The following is a 21,818-nucleotide window of genomic DNA, read 5'->3' on the forward strand; positions in this document are numbered from 1 at the left end:
TAACTCTCCTCTCCCAGGGAAGTTTTATAGCTATGAGGAAGATAGAAGGTTGGCACCCAGATGGATCTGCACAAACCTTACTCCATTGCTTTCCCCATATATTTACCTTCCCACAGTTTACACCCCTTGAAAGCCTAAAACCTTGTCCTTTGCCTTGTCACTTCTCTACAAATTTATTGTTCTTTTGTGAAGACACTATAGAAGCCTAAGTTCTAACAACCCCTTGAATTACCCTTCATTGAGGTTTCTCTTGCGTTATGTGCACTACACATTAATCAATTGTTTGGTTTTCTCTTGTTAATCTTTTGTAAGTCTAATTTTGCAGGGCCTCAGCCAGAGAACCTAGGATGGTAGAAGGAAAAAGCATTTTTTTCTTCCCTACCATTGCCACAAACATATATGATACGTTTTGGAGAGAGAAAGATGTGCTTTTATTTTACTTTATTATAAATTTTATTTATTTACTTGTTTATTTTTTAGTTTTTTTTATTTTTGGCTGTGTTGGGTCTTCGTTGCTGCGCGTGGGCTTTCTCTAGTTGTGGCGAGCGGGGGCTCCTCTTCGTTGTGGTGCATGGGCTCTAGGAGCACAGGCTTCAGTAGTTGTGGCACATGGGCTCAGTAGCTGTGGCTCGCGGGCTCTAGAGCACAGGCTCAGTAGTTGTGGCACACAGGCTTAGTTGCTCCGCGGCATGTGGGATCTTCCCCGACCAGGGATCGAACCCGTGACCCCTGCATTGGCAGGCGGATTCTTAACCACTGCACTACCAGGGAAGGCCCAGATGTACTTTTAATAAATTCATCTTCTAATTTTACTTAACTAATTTCAAATGATTTTATATACACATATGTACACATGCATACATATACACACACACGCAAACACACACTACACAATCTTCAGGGTAGACAAATAAGACATAAACTTAGGTCCTAGTACAGGTGTTTTACATGTGTTAACTTATTTGGCCTTCACATTAGCTCTTGTGAAATTGGTAATATTTGTCCCCATTTTGCAGAAAGAGAAACAGACACAGAAGGTAAAGTGGTTTGCACAGCACTGTACAGCCGACGTATGATACAGCAGATTAATTAGACCAAATTGCATTGGAGTAAAAGATGAAACCCATAGCTCGAGACTGGTAGCTTATTATGAGTGTGGAAATGAATGAAGACCACCCAAATGAGAACAAACAAAGTGATCATCACTTGTTCTAGGCAGAGTAGAAAAACCTTAGAGTGGTATGCTCTGATTACGGATTGTGGGCATGGAAAAGCCAGATGTGAACTAACCAGAAGCAGGCCATCTTGTATACGTGATCGGTTTGAAGAGCACATTTGGTCTTCTCTGGTTGGTCCTGAGTTTGAGGCAAAAAATAGAGACGTTGGCAGTCACTGACCAAGTCCTGATCATTCTGGGCAGATTGCCGTAGAGGCTTTTGTGGTTTAGCTTCTCAGGCTGGTTGCTACACAGGTTGTGGGTCAGAGTTCCATTGTCATCTATGATCAGTTTGTGTATTCAGCCTCTCAAGAGGAAACAGAAGTCATCCAGTTTATCTGAACTCTGTTGATAATAGTTTGCTTCTATAAGGATAATGCTGATAAAATGCTGTTTAGACCATCTCACTATATATGCATGCAATGAGGTTCTCCGCAGAAAAAAGTTAGGTAAGCACTACACACAACATGTACATATACACATATATAAACACAACTGAGGAAGAAGGTTAATTCTAAAGAAAACCCAAAAGGTTAGTGCCTCCATTAGTTCCTATATTGCTGTTACCTGAGAAAGTCTTTTTTGTTTTTTTGTGTTTTTTTTTTTAGCTGTGCCACGCAGCATGCGGGATCTTAGTTCCCCGATCAGGTATGGAACCCACTCCCCCTGCAGTGGAAGCGCAGAGTCCTAACCACTGGACCGCCAGGGAATTCCAAGAAAGTATTTTAAAGTGTGTGATGATGACAGACTAAGAGTTGTTCTTTAACTACCATTATCCAGCGCTTTCATTTTAGCTGGACACGTGGCCATGCTGAGTAAAGAAGGCATTTCCCATCCTCCCGTGCAACCATGTAAGTGAAGGATGAGTGCAATTTACTTGAGGAAGAAATGAACTTCTGTTGTGCAAGCCACTGTTATTCTGAGCCCCTACTACACACCACTAAACCACATTCAATAATACAGTGTTTAATTTTTCTCCTGTGCACAATTCTGGCCTTGAGAATATGATTTTTCGTAGCTAATTGAGACCAAGAGAAAAAAGTTATTTAGAGACAGAGACTCAAAAATGGTTTTCTGCATGGAGCAGGTGCCCTTCAATGAAAAACAAAAGGACGTCATCAGGACACAAAATCGGTACTTCCCAAGTGCCCCCAAATCAGTTTCTTTCTAAAATTTCTGCTGTCTATATAAATATCTACATGTTGTCTGCCCAGAAAAGGGTAAATGTTTGGCTAAAATGCATTTATAATTACAAGTTTTCTCCATTCCCAGGGTGAGCCAGAGTTCTTCAGTATACTGAAATAAAGTTTTATTGATACTAAACAAAATAATTTACTTTCTATTTCATACATGACTTTAAGTAAGGATTACTTTCCTAGGCTACGTAGGAGCTAAGCACATGCCTGGGAACCACCAAGTCTTGGAGGAGATTAAAAAAAAGAAAAATAGCTTATTTAGCTTGTGAGCTTGCCCATGTCTGTGGCTTCTGTGGTCTTAGAGAGGGGAAAAAAGGGGTTTGGAATTTGGGACTATCCCTTGTCATTTCTTCAGTGAAAGATGGGAGGATGTTAAATGACTAGTATTAAAGAGGAAAACCTCCTTTTAGCTCCTCAACAAGGTATTATGAGTTCTGTTGTTAGGAATCTGGCAGAGGAATGGGCATCTGGAGCAAGCTTATGCCGCCCCGCTGGGAAGCAGAGCTCCAAGCACGCTGTAGGGCCCATTGTCCCAGCTCCACACCACATAATTAAAGAACTAATGCAACAGGATCTGTGTGCCCAGCTCTTTGGTGAGGGAAAAAGTCAAGCACAGGAATGAGGAGAAAGAATACACAGGTTCAGAAGAGTAATTCTCAAAGCCAGGCACCTCCCCAGGGACATGTCAGCTCGGCTCCAAGGCAGATATCAAGAAAGGGACTAAATATTCCAATTAGAAAAAAAAATTGTCAGACTGGATAACACAACATAACTAGTCTAAATGACACTTACAAGAGATACACTTTAAATGTAAGTATTCTCAAAGGTTCAAAGGAAAGAGATAGAAAAAGATACTCCTTGCAAATACTAACCAAAAGAAAATTGGTATAGTTATAATAACAAGAAGCATTACTAGAAATAAAAAGGAATGCTTCCTAATGATAAAAGGGTCAATTTACCAAGAAAATATAAAAATTCTAAGTTCATAGGCATCTAATGGCAAAGCCTCAAAATATTCAGAGCAAAATTTTACAAAGTTATAAGAAGAATTAGAGAAATCTATCAAGTGGGAAATTTCAGATTCCTTTCTTAGAAACTGATACAAGGAGCTAAAAAAAAATCAGTATGGATAGATGTAAGATTGATATGATTAACAAACTTGGCCTAATTAATATATGTAGAAAATTGCACCTACCAACTGTAGAAATTCATTCTTTTCAAGAACAGATAGAACATTTGCCAAATTTGAGGCTATGCTGAGTCAGAAAGCAAGTGTTGACAAATTTCAAATACTTTAAATCAAAGTATTTTCTCTGACTATAGGGTGATTGAGCTAGAAATCAGTAACTAAAAAATTACTATAAGTCTCTCATGTTTGAATTTTTTGGGGGTTTCTTTGTAATTTATAGAGATGAATACTTGGATCATTGATTTTGGACTGTCATATCTTTATTACCATTTAGTTCAAATATTTTCTAATTTCCCTTTTGATTTTTCCAGTTGATTAATTTCCAAACATGAGAGACTTATAGTTCTCACTTTACCTCCCAGTAGGATTTCACACTTTTGACCACTGCCTTTTTCCTGAAATACTCTTCTGTCTTAAGACCACACACTTCTGGTTTCCCTCCTGCGTGACTACCTGTTCTTTCTCAGTCCCCTTTGCAGACTCCTTGTCCTCTGCTTGATCTCTACATGTTGAGCTTAGTCATGAGACCAATTCTCTTTTCTAACTGCACATTCTCCCTGGGTGACCTCATCCATTTCCAGGACTCTCTATATAGCTATACTGTGAGGACTCCCGGACATATATCCTGATCCTTGTGCTCTCTCTGAAATTTTGTCACATTCAACAGCCTATTTGTCTTTGCTTTGAGAATGTTTAGAACCCTATCTCAGACTTAACATGGCAATACAGAACTTTGTCTCCAAACCTCAAGGGCATCTCATCTCATAAATGGCACACAATCTATCCAATTAATCACACCTAATGTCTATTCTGCCAAGACCTACTGTTGAATAGGTCTTGGAAAAGTACATCCTGGATTTTAAGGAATGCTGAGCATTAGCAAATACCAGGTTTCCTAAGTGCTTGGACTAACCTATAGGCAGCTCTGGCAGCCTCAGAATGCATATTTAGGTGTATCTCCTGTCTTCCCCCATGTCGGCTAAATCCCAGACTCTGAGGCAGGCCTTGGGTGGTGGGAATATAGCCAATATTTTATAATAACTATAAATGGAATATAACCTTCAAACATTATGAATCACTATGTTGTACACCATATTGTACACCAACTATGCTCCAATACAAAACAGACGTAAACAAAAGGCACCTGAGAGGCTTGAGTGGAGCCCTAAATAGAGCTGAGAGGGGCCAGGTGATCCCCAGCAGTGATCCAGGTGAGAAAAGACACAGGATTAAATGAAGGCAGGAGCAGAAGAGAAGAGAATGGACTTAAGAAAGAGGGACATTTATTATATGGGTAGAGAAAAAAGACTGAGGGTTATAAAAATGTGTTAATAAGAATTCTTTACAATCAAAATATATCACAAAACATGCATTGATAGTATGAGGGTGTCAGTAACACATTTCTCTTCCTGAGGAGGTCTCTCCCACCGCCCTGGCCATCAGTCTGACCAACCACGTGCTGCCCAGCCCCCTCTCCAACTTGTCTCCCTCTCCTCTCTTCTCCATCTTTCTTCAGCTACAAAAACAGGGAGTTAGAGCAGACTTGAACCACACATTCCTTAAAAGCTGAGTAAAACTATCTAACTAAAATGTCACAGGAAATCATCAAAAGCTGTTCAATCTGCCCCATCCGATATGGGGATATGATTGTAAACTTTACTAATAGTAAGGAGAATTAAGTCAGTTCTGTGAACTGTTCGTTTGGTGAACTGGTCTGATTCCGTAAGATGTAGGGTGGAAACTTGGTGGTGGATGGCTGAAGGAGGTGGAGGAAAAGGTCATTAGAGTTCAAGGAGCTGAGAGGGGCTGGTGTTCTGTATGCACCGCTCAGGAGGATATTAAAGTCGCCCAGAGCACTGAAAAAAAAAATAGGAAAGAGCAGACAGTGATCTATGGGGTGGAGTGGGGGTGAGGCAAGAGGGAGTGACCACTGAAGGAGAAGGGGTGACCACGAGTCACTAGATTATAGCAACAAGAAGAGTGGCGTCTTAAGCCAAATTGCTAGGGATTTGGGAGGAGGAGGGAGCAGTGCTGGACAGGAAGGGAACCCATTTCCTGCTCCCAGGGCCGGGAGATAGTTCCACGTGGTCTCCTCAGGGGAGCCGACATTCCATTAAGGCAAATTGGGCATGAAGTGGAGATAAGGTTTTTCAGAGAACCAGAGGAAAGGCTTGGCAAAGGGAGAGGGGGGGAGACGGTGGTAGCTGATGGGATGATCATTTGGAGGTTAAAAAACTGGAGATGATAGTGACAGGAATTCGGGGAAGGTTGGGGAGACTGCGGATGAGAGGAGCCCTCAGGTGTGGTGACTGATACTGTGGTTGGAGTGGTGTTGGCAATGGGCAAAGAGAAGTCGGCAATGGGCAAAGAAGACAATTGTTTCCTCCTATTGTAAGCCTTTGAGGGATCATCTCAGCTCAGAAGGTTTCCATCTTTGCAACTGTAGAATGAGGACAATTGAATGTTGGTAGCAGTGTTATTAATAACAGCCAAAGAGTGGAAACAATCCAAATGCCCATCAGCTGATGAATGGATAATTAAATGTGGTGCATCCCTGCAATGGAACATTATTCAGCTATAAAAAGGAATGAAGTGCTGATACATGCTGCAACATGGGTGAACCTTGTACACATTAAGCCAAGTGAAAGAAGAAATTCACAAAAGACCACACAGCATATTGTATGATTCCATTTATATTAAATGTCTAGAAAATGGAAATCTACAGAGGCAAAATAGATTAGAGGTTGCCTAGGGCTGCAAGTAGGGTTGGGGAAATGGGTAGTGACCACTAACAGGTAGGAAGTTTCTCTTTGGAGTGATGAAAATGTTCTAAGATAAATTGTGATGATGGTTGCACAACTCTGAATATACTAAAGACCATTGAGTTGTACACTTTAAATGTGAATTGTATGGTATGTGAATTATATCTCAATAGAAAAGAAGGGCAGTAACTCCTGTTCTAATTAAACAAAATATGGATGTGAGATTTCTTTGGAGACCAAAACTCACAAAATACGTATGAGATCACTAAGGCAAGTGTAGGGACAATTTCAATGAGGGTTTAAAGAAAAGGGTGAATATTTGGGGGCTGGTCAGAACTGAGTAATTGAAGCTATAGCTTCAAGAAACTTTTACAGTTGTAATTCTGTGAAAGAACAGTCATATAAGTTTATTTCACTTTTTGTCAGGACTTTAGGACTTTCCTTGTAGATTCGGTTTTATGCACAAGGGGGCGATGTCCACCAAACAACAAAAGTTCATAGCTGCTGGGAATATGCATATATAATCTCGGGGAAAAACCAAAAGTATAATTAAGAACAGCTGAAATTTATAAGTTGCATTAATACATATGAATTTGCTTATCAGTGCACATCTGGAAAAACAATGTGAAAGGGATACTTTTTGTGTTTTGAACTATGTCATTGTATTATTTATTCAAAATATATAGACAAAAGACTTCATAAGGAAGATTATTTTGTGCTCTTATTTATTTTTTAATAAATTTATTCTATTTATTTATTTTTGGCTGCATTGGGTCTTTATTGCTGCACACGAGCTTTCTCTAGTTGTGGCGAGCAGGGGCTACTCTTCGTTGTGGTGCATGGGTTTCTCATTGAGGTGGCTTCTCTTGTCACGGAGCACAGGCCCTAGGCACGTGGGCTTCAGTAGTTGTGGCTCGCGGGCTCAGTAGTTGTGGCTTGCGGGCTCTAGAGTGAAGGCTCAGTAGTTGTGGTGCATGGGCTTAGTGCTCCGCGGCATGTGGGATCTTCCTGGACCAGGGCTCGAACTGGTCCGTGTCCCCTGCATTGGCAGGCAGATTCTTAACCACTGTGCCACCAGGGAAACACTGTGCTCTTATTTAGATTGAAATATTAATTTGATAAAAGTGATGTGAAGAATATATGCAAATATATAGACGTTATTTTAAATGTTTTTTAGAATGAGTGCCAATTCACACTAATAGCTTTTAAAAAACATGTTCTGATGAACTCAAGGATTTCCTGTATATTATTTATTCTTACCATTCTGTTTTCTATTTCTTCTTCCTTCTTTCCTTCCTTTCTTCCTTACTCTTTCCCTCCCTTCCCCTCTTTCCCCTTCTTTCTTTCTCTCTCTTTCCTTCTTTCTTTCTGTCTCTTTGTTTTTCTTTTTCTTTTTCTTTCTTTCTTTCTCTCTCTCTTTCCTTCATTCCTTCCTTCCTTTCTCTCTTCTTTCTCTCTTTTTTTCTCTTTCTTCTTTCTCTCTTTCTATAGGAAAGATCAATTATCTGTTCAATTATTTTTCAATTTTCTAATATCAAACTCAATAGAAAGGTTGAAAGAATATTACAATAAGTACTCACTACCTTGACAACAATTATTAATATTTTGCTTTATTTAAATCTGTTTCTCTACATATACATGTATTGTGAGCAATTTTTTCAGATGCTCTAACCCTAAATATTTCAACATGCATCCATTTGATGAAGGCTATTCAACTACAGTACCATAATACTGTTATTACACCTGAGAATGAGTAATTCTTCAATATTGTTTATTATCTAGCCCATTTACAATTTTCTATTTATGCCTAAATTGTCTTATACAGCTTTTTACCCCCAATCAAGGTTTACATATGGTATTGTGGTTGTTAGGTGTTGGAGGACAGAGGGAAAGAAAAGTACCCACCAAACTGAGAAGCCATCTTGAGACCAAAAACTGAGGCAGGCAGCTCCATATAATCAATAGATCAGTTTATTATAGTATAACTTCCTCACAGGGTGGGATTGTGCAGACAATGATCCAGAAGCATTCGCAGTTGCGCTCTATACCACCAAGAGGCCATTGTGCCATGTTGACAATTTTATAGTTAACCGAGAGTGCATTTGTAAGTCCAATTTGTTCATAAGTCCAACAAAGTTAGCCTAGGTACCCAACTAACACAATCAGCTATGTAGTACTGTACTGTAATAGGTTTATAATACTTTTCACACAAATAATACATAAAAAACAAACACAAAAAATAAACATTTTTAATCTTACAGTACAGTACCTTGAAAAGTACAGCAGTACATGGGACTTCCCTGGTGGTCCAGTGGTCAAGACTCCGCACTTCCACTGCAGGGGGCACGGGTTCGATCCCTGGTCAGGCAATGAAGAACCCACATGCTGCAGACAAAAAATAATAAAAAATTTATAACAAGAAGAATACAGTAGTCCAGTACAACCATGAAGTGTGATGTTTGCTGATGGATTTTTAAAATAGATATTCTTGTCTTTGTAACACGTTTCGTTTTTTACTTCATGTTGATAAGAATTTTGTTTTTTAAACCATACATAGATGTTGAAATCTATCAACCAGTTTTCTGCATTAATTGAAATGATTGTATAATATTTTCCCCTTTAATTTACTGATGTGGTGTATTACCTTGCATTCCTGAGCTCCTGTAGGATTCGCATGATTTCTTTCTTAAAAGTTTGGTAATATTTATTGGAGATTTTGTCTGAGCCCAGAATTCTCTTTGTAAAAAAGGCTTTTAATTATAAAATTCATTTTAGGTGACATAGGACTATTCAAATTTTCTTTTCTTTTCTCAGTTGTAGTAAGTTTTTTATAATAGCCATTTTTTCATTTTATAAAATTTTCAAATTTATTTGCCTAAGGTTGTCCATAATATCTTTTTAATCATTTTAATGTCTGTAATATCTGTAGTGATATCCTGCTGTTTTAGTGCTATTAGTTACATACAAACATAGGATTATACTATGTTTAGTTATATAGTCTTAATTTTTACACAGCAGTATATCTTGGAAAAACCATTCATGACATTAAATGTACTTTTATTACAACAGTTAGGATGTTTTCCACTAGCAGAACCTATCTTTCAAGTAAAATCTTACACTTATCTTCCAATGTGGAAACAGAAGAAGTAGAGACACCCTAAGTAAAGCAAGGTGAAAGGGCATTGGACCTCCCAAACTTGGCCTCCCTTTTGTTTCAGAGGTCTCTCTTGCTAGAGGAACACACTTGAAAATTATTGTTCTATATTATAAATGGTTATATACATATGTATGCACAATTTAACCAACCCTCCATTGTTGAATACACTTCCAACTCCTTGGAGATAAATTTAAATTATTGTGCATACATTTGATTAATTCTTTAGGGTTAATTCCTTAAAATTCAGTTGCTTGGTTAATGGTTAAGTATAGTTTCAAGACATTAAAATTGTAATAATAAACTGCTCTTTAAAAAGAGTTGTACCACTAGGCTGTGAATTATGGAGAACAAGACTGGGTCTGTTCATCTCTGAATACTCAGCCTTGCACAGTACTTGGCATGATGTAGATTCTCAATAAACAGTTACGGAATAAATATATTAAAAAAAATGTTGTACCACTTTTTGCTCCCAGTGGTAGTATAGTAAGTCCCCTACGTACGAACCTTCAAGTTGCAAACTTTCAAAGATTCCAACGTGCGTTCCATCATCGTCAGGCGTGAGTGAAATTGCAGCTTGCCCTCCATCTCCTATTGCTGACGATCCTTCACCTCTACCCTCTCCCACCTCCTCTCCCTCCTCCAGTCAGTAACTCTTCTTGCCTGTTTACTTGATGTCAGCCCCTGTATGCCAGCTGTGGTATTGTACTACTGTACTCTTCTTTTTATAAATTTTTTATTATTTTTTGTCTGCACCACGCAGCATGTGGGTTCTTCATTGCCTGACCAGGGATCGAACCCGTGCCCCCTGCAGTGGAAGTGCGGAGTCTTGACCACTGGACCACCAGGGAAGTCCCACGTACTGCTGTACTTTTCAAGGTACTGTACTGTAAGATTAAAAATGTTTATTTTTTGTGTTTGTTTTTTATGTATTATTTGTGTGAAAAGTATTATAAACCTATTACAGTACAGTACTACATAGCCGATTGTGTTAGTTGGGTACCTAGGCTAACTTTGTTGGACTTATGAACAAATTGGACTTACAGATGCACTCTCGGAACGGAACTCATTCGTATGTAGGGGACTTACTGTATATGCCAGTGTTCCCTTCCCCACACCTGTATCCAAATTGGATATCATTGAGTATTTTAAAATATTTGAAGGGATATTATTCAGTCTTTAAAATAACAATTCAGATAGATGCTTAACACCTGGGAAGATATTTATGACAGCAGTAAATGCGAAAAGCAGAATCCATCTGCACATTTGCAGGCAAAGAAAGGGAAGTAACACAGATTGCAAGTGTTTTTCCCCTCCTCTCCCACCATCCCCCAATTTTCTTTAGTTATACAGTTTTGCAATATGACAATAAGAAAAAAATATATTCCAGAGTCCAAGAGGCAGGAAAACTGGCCCGTGTCAGTTTTCAACAGGGGTAAGCCACTCTAGCAATTTTAAACCAAAAGAAATTTACTATAGAGTTAACAATCACTAATAGGTGTATAGGCCTTTAGGAATGATTCTCAGAACAATGCCACAGAAGAGCCAGACATGGAAACAATCAGGAATCTGGGTTCAAGAAATCACCTCACTAGTGGCTGAATCCAGGATCACGTGCCCATGGCGCCATGACGGTGCAGGAAGCTGCCACCACAGACGTGGGCTCCAAGAATATGCCATCTTAGCTGTCGACCAAGGATCAGGAACCATCGCTTCATCTACTAAAAGTGAACGGCTTGATTTAACAATACTGATGCTTCGCAGAGTTCCGCCTCCCGCTCCACTGAACTGTTTCTGACTTTGAATGTGACTGGTGGAAAGTGGAGGATGGGCCAGGCCCTAGCTGCAAGGAAGTCTGGGAAATGTAGTTTTTATCCTTACAGCTTCTGAAGTACACGATGGCACTCTAGAAAGAGTTTGGATCAGCTGTTAAGCAAGCCAATCTTCCACAGACCCCTTATTTCTTTGATGGTTTGACACGGTAATAAATATGACGATTGTGAAGGATTTTCTCTGTTTGCTCTGTCTGACCTGCCCTCTTGCCTTCTCCGCCTTGCCATGTGCCCTGAGAAGATGACCTCCATGTATTGATATTACATCTCTTGGGTTATTTCTGGCTGCTGGTTGTCTTTAGCCAATGGCAAGTCATAGGAGGGGTAACCTGACTCCCTCCCTGCTGGTCTGCAATTGGTAGTGGTTGCGTCCTTTTACCTAAGGCTGAAATGTCTGCTGGTGGACAGCTCTTGCTGGGTGTCAGTAACAGCACCATTTCCCTCCTTAGTTCCAAAAGTGCTGATGGCTTCTTACTGTTGCTAGTGGTTTTTAACCACCCCTTGTTTGTTCCCTTCACCCAATCTACAGATTTGCAACAGTTTCTTCATTCAACTCTCTTCAATTACTCCTTTGAATGTGCCATCTTTTCCTGCCAGGGCTGTGACTGATATAATGACAGATAAGACAGATAAGTTTTTATTCTAAGGTGCATATAGCTAGGTAGATGAGCTAAACACAGCCATCTATTATGGACTGAATTGTTCCACCCAAAATTCATGTTGAAGACCCAACCCCCCCGTACCTCAGAATATGACTGCTTTTGGAGATGGGGCCTTTAAAGAGCAAATTAAGGTTAAATGGGTCATAAAGGTGAGGGTCTCATTCAATATGGCTGCTGTCCTTATAAGAAGAGAATGTGCCACCAGGATTCCCATGTCCAGAGAAAAGGCCAAGTGAGGGTAAAGTGAGAAGGCGACCATCTACCAACCGAGGAAAGAGGCTTCAGAAGAAATTAAACCAGCCTACACCTTGACCTCTAGCTTCTAGCCTCCAGAACTGTGAAAACATAAATCTGTTATTTAAGCCACCCAGTCTGTGGTGCTTTGTGATTGTAGCCCTAGCAAATTAATATACCATCACAAAAGCCCAAAGTGAAAAACAGAAGAGACTTGCCAATTTTGTGACTTTTAGAGGAAGGAGCTAGCACCTCTGGGTGGGGTAGTTGAGGGAAAGCCTTGTGGAACTGTTTAAGTTGGAACTTGAAGGTTGGAGAGAATAACATTACCTACTTCACAGTATTACGAGGATTAACTAAGAGTAACTATAAAACAGTGTCTCAATTAACTGTTGCATAGCTTTGTAATTTATAAGGACTCAGAGCTAAACTCATAGACCCAGGTTCAGCACTATCTCCTGACTTCCTGTGGCCTACTCTTTCCAGGATTTGTCTTCTGACATTTTAAAGTTCTTAATTCTCAATACACTTGAGCTCCTTGGTCCTTAAGGCCCTCCATCTTTAGTGTCATCTCTTAACACTCAACTCTGCCTTTGTGATAGCTAGCCTCTTAAGATGCTGCCAGCGATCCTTACTTCCTGGTAGTCATGTCCTTGTATGTCTCCTCCCACAATGAATAGGGAGTAGACCCAGAGAAGGAATCTGTCCATCCATCCATCTATCCATGTATGCTGTGCATCTATCTATGGAAATGGGGACGGCACGTTTGAAATCTGTAGGGCAGGTTGGCAGCCCGGAAATTCACACAGGATTTCTATGTTACGGTCTTGGGGCAGAATTCCTTCTTCTGTGGGAAACTTCAGTTTTTGCTTTAAAGGCCTTCAACTGATTGGATGAGGCCCATCCACACTATGGAGGGTGATCGGCTTTACCTAAACGGATTGTAATGTTAATCACATCTACACAGTATCTTCACAGCAACGTCTACACTAGTGTTTGAACAAACACACGGGCACCACACCCTAGCCAAGTTGAGACATTAACCATCATGATACCATATTGGAGAAAGTGGGCTTTTAAAACATTTATGTGACTTTTTCTTTTCTGTACCACCACATACTGAGTCCTCCAAATGCTCTGGGCACCACACACAAAATCAGAGACATGTTGAGCTACGAGTGAATCACCAACATAACCATGATTAAAAGTAATAAAGTCCTGTCTAATGAATTATAGGAATAAACTTTAGGAACTTAATTTTCTTCCCAAACTTCCCAAGTATGATCTAATGACAGAGTCAGAGCTGCAAAATGCTGTGACTTATGGTAATTCTTGGGGTTTTATGAAGCACTGGAGGTGTATGAAAACTTTCCTAGAAATGAAGAAGCCCAGCCAGCTATCATTTCCCAAGTCATGTTGGGAATGTATTTCCTGATGGTGAAGGTTGCACACAGGCCCTTACTTATTGGCCTTTTACTCAACAAAGTGCTGGTAGCATTGGCTACATGAAGGAATAACGCGCATACGCGTAGGGCAACTGGGTCTCTTTACTGCAGAAAATGAGTGACCCTATAGAAGTAGAACTGGGAAGTGTAGTTAATGGCAGAATTGGGTTTTTGATTTAGATAAAGACTCTAAGGAAGAGTTGGAAATAGAAGTTTTATGTCCTTATTGGGTCACAGTTTCAGTATCCAAATTGACTACTTAAGGTCTTGAAACCAAATTGTTTGAAAAGTTTTATTTGGTAGCAGAAAATATCTACAATAGGATCTTTACAAAAGAAGATGTGCAAGAGGGGAGAAATAAGTTTATACATAAGATTTTGCTGTGGAAATTTGGAATGATTATCAACAATTGATTTAGGTTACAAGAACTCACACAAAGCCATATCTTTTTAGTAAAGGAAGCCAGAAGCTATGTTAATCCCGTGACGAAACAGTCTGTTGAAACTCACAATATGCGTTATACTGATCCTAAAGAAAGATAAGTCTATGGAGGATGAACTAAATTATTTCAAGCTGTAGTGATATATAAACATATTTAGTCAGATTAAAACCAATCATCTCAACAACCCGACAAGTGATTTTTCATCAGAACAAAGTCCATGATGTCTACAACATTTCATTTGCACCATGGCTTTTTCACCTCATAGTTGTTGGTATTTTAAATTATATACAGATTTACATATAGCTGACGTTATTGACAATAACTGTTATCCTGGGATATGCCCCCCCTCTCTCTCTGTATCCACTTGGTTTGGTCATGTTATGTCAATCCTGTTACAGACCTGACTGCTTATCTAACAATGGAGGATAAGACCTACCACATGACCCAAAGATAGGAATAAAAAGATTCAGTCCCCCTTGTTGTTTCTAAAATGTTTAAGGCTAGTATATTTTTAAAGGATAATTCATTCGAAATACTAACACCAATACTTTCAATGGGCCAAATAAGGAGGCACTAAGAGTGTTTGGGAATATCTAAGAATTATGCCTATGGTATAGTGTACAGGCATAAAATAGTCAACAGTTTAACAAAATATAAAAAATACTGTTTTTGCTAAAGGGGGAAAGCAGACAACTTCCCACTAAAAGAAAAAGAAAAACAAACACTGGTGTTCGATTTCCAGTTTGAATGCATTTATGACTATGAAGATTACGACCTCTGATGAATTAAATATAAAGAGTCCAGAGGGAATTATGACTTATGACATTAATGTACAAGTATGGCAGTATTTCTATATCAAATTAAACTTAGTCTATGATTAAATACAATGCTATATATACATACACACACTCATAGTACCTTTACGGAATTCTCTAAAATGCTCACAGTAGCTTATATGGTATTGATAAAAATAAAGATGAAAACGTATAGCGTGTAGATAAAAACCACTTTTATAGCTTTCTAAGGTGATGCATCCTGTGGGTTAAACAGCTTACATTATTCAAGTCTGAATTTTGAGTTTTGAAAGCAGAGCTGCGCACTGGTATTCAAACTTTCATAAAATTGTACAGTTTCTCAACATAAGGAATAAAAGGTAGAGAGCGTCAAATGTGGGAGAAAAAAACTTGTGATTTATAACACAACTGTTACACAGGTAACCAGTGGTGTTCAACCCATGCCTGGCCAAAACTCAGCTTCTTGTGGGCAATTAGGGGTATTAAAGAGTTTGATTCAAATTTTGTTTTTATAAAAGTGTGTAGTTTAAAAACTTAGTAAAAATGCACATTCTAATGTGTTACATACACTATTTTACCACACTGGAGTCTGCTTATGTATAAACTTCCACTACCAGGATAATTCACGTTTATATAAACCTGGGAATACAACTTTATCTATTTCTAGTTAAAGAATCTCCTGAAATGTGTGTTTAAACCCTATTATTATTTGTACTTACTTACATTTGCATGAAGCAAAATTCTCTTGATAGCATGTGAATAAAACAAGGCATAGAAACAGACTGGCGGCTAAGGTTTCACCAACTATCTATAACCCCAATTTCACATTTGTGTTACTTAGAAATGTTATTCTTAGTAATGTTCTAAGACAAGTAAACATAAATGTGGACTCAAAATACAGTTACACTGATCAAATGGACTTTCCAGGCTTTACATATTGGGCTTACACAAGAGTTTACTTAAAAGAGGTTCTAGTGCTAAAAAATCTTTGGGAAATACCGCTCTATAAGAGACTGTCTTTTCATTTAATTTGTTAATGCAATGTTTAATGTGATTTAGTTTAACAAACTGCCTAATTTTCAATTCTTAAATTACTCTGCGTAATGGAAAAATTTCTACAGATTTGAGTGCTGCGGGTCTTCAAAATGGTAACATGCAAAAATTGAGAAATTACACTAAAAAGTTCATTATTGCCTTAGACTCTTCTGATAGGTAGCTTTTAAAACGAGATTTCTTTTTTTTTTTTGCGGTTCGCGGGCCTCTCACTGTTGTGGCCTCTCCCGTTGCGGAGCACAGGCTCCGGACGCGCAGGCTCAGCGGCCATGGCTCACGGGCCCAGCCGCTCCGCGGCACGTGGGATCTTCCCGGACCAGGGCACAAACCCATGTCCCCTGCATACGCTCAACCACTGCGCCACCAGGGACGCCCCCAAGATTTCTATTTTTGAATTAACAATATATTTATTGTTGTGTTCTAAATCTCAAAGTATGTTTATCCTCCATGCAACACAATTTGGTATCTTCACACATCAACTGCGTTATGTGTTTTGACAGTTGGGGCACATTTCAATGATTTTCGACTCTATTTTGTGGTTTCACTATAAAACAGCTTACTCACAGCAAACTCAAACAATGTTTTTTTATTTAAACATCCACCTCAAAATTCAGTTCTGGGTTTTAGTTTTTGTTTAAAAAGAAGCAAACATTTAAAAGCATCAAATGTTACTTGTCTACAATTCCTCTTGTTATGAACGTTTTTAGCTCACGGAGGGGACATAAACCCATTACATTGATTAGGCACGGTACGGTGACCAAGGGGCCAGAAATCAGGGCACATCTGTGTACTCAGGTAACATTAAAGGTCTGCATGGAGGGAAACATGCCTCAGCTGTGGGCTCTTCAATCTCTGTGCCCCCTCCAAACACTGTTAGTAAGTCTCAAATCAGTACATAAGAGATTGTATGTAACTTAGTTAAAAACCAATCAAACCAATAACTATACCTGCTTTCTAAATTACATTGCAAAGCCAAGACAGATAAATTGTAGCCTTACTAGAGATAATGTGTGGTCTTGCTATAGGACCATGTTATAGGTGAGAAAGAATTACACGATACCTCTGGTGGTTTCAGAAATCTGGTTGGAAGAGGTCCATGACTTTAAGATTTCACATTATAGCAAGGCTCCAATATTTCTTGAATTGGGGCAGTGAATATAAATCACAGCACACAAGCCTTAATTCTTTTACTGGAAAAGCAATAGGTGCTACATATGAGAATCACTTATATAACATCTATTTTTTAAAAAAAATGCAGATATAAAATATTAATTGCATAGGGATTTAAATAGGATAAGGCCAAGAAGAATATTAAGGAAAGTTTAAAAAAAAAATCATAGAAAGGGCACTATGGTGTCAAAAGACAGAATTTCATTCTTAAGAGTAATAAATCTGAATGACTGTCTAATTAAAAATCACAGTATGTTGCTATAACCAACAGTGAATGTCAATTGTGCCATTAATTCCAAACTGGAAACCAGCATTAGAGGACTAACACGAATACAACTAAAGCTCACTGTCTAAACCTGATCATTGTATTAGCACATCAGTGCCTGGTACGTACCTGATTAGTTATATAATCTACACTTTGCAAATAACGTAACGTTTAATACATGCTGAAAATGTGAGAGCACGTCGTCACCACGTGCCATCAGTGAGTTGTACGCTTACTTGACAGTGTGATTATTCACTCTTTCCAAGGTGTGAGATCCCACCTGGCAGAATCTTCACTTAATGAGCCCAAAACACTGTAATTAACAAAATATAAGAAAGTCCCACCACTGAGAACCAAATGTCCATGAACCAGAGAACGAAGTCCTGACACCGGTAGGTACATGATGCTTTAGCACTTTGGAAGGCAATGAATGATGAGTCCAACTCTACTTTGTAGTTTCAGCTAACGGTTACCCCGTTAAGTTTCAGGTAGAAAGGTATGTTGTGCATCTACTTCTCACGTCATGTTGTTACCCTGCAGCTGAAAGAGCAGTTTCCCAGTGGAAAGTAGCTTAGTTCACGTAGCATCGTTCTTAAGAGTAGTGTGAGGAAAACAAGGACTCCCAAAAGAATCACGTTAAGGTCCATTCGGGAATACCCAAACCAATGTTTTAAATGAAAAAGTGCATAAGTACAGTAATACTACAAGTGTGTTAACTACGAAACAAATGTTTCTCTGGGAACCAAACAACAGTATTTTCCCACATTATTTACATGTGATGAATTGTTCAGATACCACAAAGCACCATTTACACGCTCAATGGCTTAAGTCTGAAAGGTCCTCTGACTTCGACTCTGTTCAGCTGAGGATCTACCTAGAGTACAAGGGTCAAGTTATCTTCAGTCAAACAGGATTTCTCCTTACAGCTCAGTCCTCTTTTGTTCAGAGACATTAAAGCGGCATTTTCACTTCACATTCTTGGCTGGCGTTTCAGACTCTGTGGACTGTCTCCCATCGGTCCAGGCTTCACGGGTGCTCTTCAGAGCCAGGGTCTTCTGTTGGTCAACCACGACATAGTCCACTCTCTCGTCAGCTACACTGCTGCCTGAGCCACTGCTCTTTTGCTAAAAAGCAAAGGAAAAAACCCCATAAACCTCCACAGAAAAAGTGGTGCTTCTGCGTGAACTCCAGTCTTAAGACACAGACACATATGCACTGTGAATAACTCTTGAAATTCTACTGGGTCTCCAAAAAATCAGTTTAACAATGTTGTCTCTCTCCTAACTGTACTCTGTTTTCCCCTTAATTTTAAAATTATTATACTTAAGAATTCAAACTAATGCTCCCATAACAGATGAAATTCTTAGAAAAGAAGGAGAGCAGCCCCCTGGTTCACCTTAAGAGACACAGCTTGCTTTTAGCTTAAGCTTGACTTTTTCAAGTCCTGAGAACAGGTACAGGTGTTTACTTTCAGAGTTAAGAAGTGTTTTTTGAAAAGGAGTATTTCAAGAATGGCAGGCTACATAAAATCCAACTAGATACTCACTAACTTAAAACAAATGTAATTATTAACGCGTTGCTGGGCTCACGAGAAATTAAGGGAAATATCCAAGGTGTGAGGGAAATGGAGGGAGCAGAGAGCTGCTAAAGGGTCAAGACGGTGTCGTCTTCAGGATGAACGTCAACTGAGCAGTGCAATCAGGAGGCCTGGGTGGGAGGAATGCGGAACCCAAAACTATCCTGTTAGGATAGGGACCCCTGAAGGAAACTGAGGTAGTCCTAGGGTGGTAGCATCACCTGCTTCCTAGCAGGAGCAAATGCAAATCCTTTCTGAAGGAAATTTAGGTCTGCAGGTTTCCCACAGACATGCTTAGCAAAATAAATTCACAATAAAAATGTACGAACACACAAGGAAACAAGCCATCAGGTGTGTGAGAAACGGTAAACACAGATTCAGACCTCCAAGGACTTCAGGTATGGAAATTACTGCATAAATAGTATAAAATATGTGTATAAAATGTTTAAAGGAATTGGAAAATAAAAAATAAAAGGAATAGGATAACAAAAAAGGAGTAAGAAGCTATTCAAATCAGATAGGCATATTTGGGGGAAAAAAGCCAAGCAGAATGTCACTTCAGCAGTGAAAAATAAAATATTGAGATTAAAAATTGAACACACAGGTTAAGCAGAAGAATTGAGAAATTAGTGAACTTGGTGACAGATCTAAAGAAATTTTACACGTAAGCAAAGAAATGATAAAATAGAAAATATGAAAGAGTGGTAAAAGATAAGAAAAACAGAATGAGAAGTTCTAACTGTCTAATCAGAAACCTAAAAGGACAGAAGAAAGAGAATCGTGGAAAAACAATATTTAGGAAGATAATGATTCAGACTTTTCCATAACTGACAAATATGAATCCAGAAATAAAGACTGCACAACTTCTACCAAGCAGGATAAATAAAGAAAAATCTATGTCTCGATGTCTAGACACAGTGTAGTGAACCTGCTGAACACCAAAGATATAGAAAAGATCTTAACATCAGCCAGATAGAAAAGACAGATTACCTACAAAGGAACTGCAATTAGACTGACAGCATACTTTTCACAGGAACAATGGAAGCCAGGTGACAGCAAATAGTATCTCCTATGTGTTGAGAGAAACTTACTGTCAATTAAGAATTGTGAACTCAAACTGCTCCCCCCGCAAAACCCTCCATACTCATTTTCCAGAATGAGGCAAAATAAAGACATTTCAGTTAAACAAAAACTGCAAGAATTTACCATTAACAGACTTCCATGAAAAGAACTTCTAAAGGAAGGAGGAAGGAAAATGATTAGAGAAGGAAGGTCTAACACACAAGAAGGAATCATAAAAAAAGAAGTTGGTAAACGTGTAGGAAAATGTATATAAACATTGTCTATATAGTAAGAATATTACTACTACTAATGTCTAATTTGTGAGTGTAACAACAACAAGAACAAAAACCCTAAAACTTTTGGACAAAAATACAAAGCAAGTCAGAAAAGGAGTAATTTGAACTAACATCGGAAAGGGAGTGAAGACCATGATTAACTTTGGAACTTTAGAATTTAGTAAGTAAGCATTTCGATGGTAGTCACTAAGAGAGTACAAAGTGCGTAACTTCCATACCATCAGAGATGAAAAAATAAATTTATCAGTCTAACACTTTTGTGATTTATGAAAAAGCATTAAGTCATAGACTTTACTAAATTTAAATTAAACATACTAAGAAAATTCCCCCAAAGGAGACCCGATTCTTCAGGTTTCAAATGGGAGCTCAGTGTATTTACAGAATGAGGTTTCACTTACCTTACGTGGTGGCGTGGATTTCCCAGAATCTAAATCTAGATCTAGGTATTCCACTTGTTTGTCTCCTTTGGGCTTGATCATTGGGCTGTTTCCTCCATCAAGACTATTACTGCCAAAAAGATTCTGAAAGTAAAATACAACAAAATCAACTGTCAAACGTTCACGAGACATACTGCTTATTACCTTGTTTGCCATCTACTCAAGCCTAAATAGTAATTTTAAGAGGACACAGCTTGAAGGAATGTCTCCTTAGAAAATTAAATAATCTTTTAGGATGGGGAAAAATAAGTAATATTTTAAAAATTGATTAAAACATAGCATAGGTAAGCAAGCTAAAAGTAGTTTGAAAAGTAAAACTTGGTTCAGACTAAGACTGGGCCATCAAGCTACAGTTAACTGCAACAGTTCTTTTTTTTTTTTTTTTCCTGGCTATGCCGCGCAGCTTAAGGAATCTTAGTTCCCTTACCAGGGATTGAACCCGGGCCCCCGAGAGTGGAAGTGCCAAGTCCTAACCACTAGACCACCAGGGAATTCCCAGTTGGAATAGTCTAACTCAACGCTATTAAAATGATATTTTAAAATCATTTCTGTTCTCAATAACGCTATTAAAATGATATCTGTTCTCAATAACATTCTTTAACTATAGGATCCTTATAGTCCATGCTTTCAAATTAAATTTTTTTAGGGATCGACCAAGATGGTGAAGTAGAAAGACCCTGAGCTCACCTCTCAAATTAAAAAAAATTTTAAAGTTCTATATTTGAGTTAAAGGCTTTCACACTAAAATCAATTTAGAATAAGTATGGTAGCTAAGGGCTATGCATACTGACTCCATTAATAAAGTCTGTTTTGTTTCAACCGCCTGGAATTTTTACCACTTAATTTTCTGTCTTCTTATCCTTTCTGTCCTAATAGGAACTGTACGACAGAAGGACTCCTCTCTAAGAAAAGAAAAAGAAAAAAGGAAGGGAGAGGACAGCAATGAACAGCAAGAATGAAAAAGCTTGAGGCAGAAACATGAAAAAGAAACAGGTTAGGGGCTTCCCTGGTGGTGCAGTGGTTGAGAGTCCGC

General features: G+C 38.7%; 1 protein-coding gene across 6 annotated transcripts in view; it reads right to left on the bottom strand.

Annotated features, from left to right (window-relative positions):
* Positions 1-1,791: 1,791 nt before the first annotated feature.
* GAB1 (GRB2 associated binding protein 1) overlaps positions 1,792-21,818 on the bottom strand; it is a 139,043-nt gene continuing 119,016 nt past the window's right edge. For 4 of the 6 annotated variants that reach the window (XM_089912420.1, XM_022599736.3, XM_022599737.3 and 1 more), the window contains 2 exons: positions 20,747-20,869; positions 1,792-18,538 (listed from right to left, as the gene is read on the bottom strand). In XM_089912420.1, coding sequence (XP_089768546.1) covers positions 18,380-18,538; positions 20,747-20,869 — 282 coding nt within the window. In that variant the 3' untranslated portion in view covers positions 1,792-18,379. Of the gene's footprint in view, positions 18,539-18,559; positions 20,060-20,746; positions 20,870-21,818 lie in introns of those variants that run through there. The other 2 variants (XM_089912419.1, XR_016393396.1) reach the window with 2 other exon arrangements.

Source organism: Delphinapterus leucas, chromosome 5 (assembly GCF_059928025.1).
Source record: "Delphinapterus leucas isolate spDelLeu-1000000601 "Yukka" chromosome 5, BTC_Dleu_Yukka2, whole genome shotgun sequence".
NCBI lineage: Eukaryota > Metazoa > Chordata > Mammalia > Artiodactyla > Monodontidae > Delphinapterus > Delphinapterus leucas.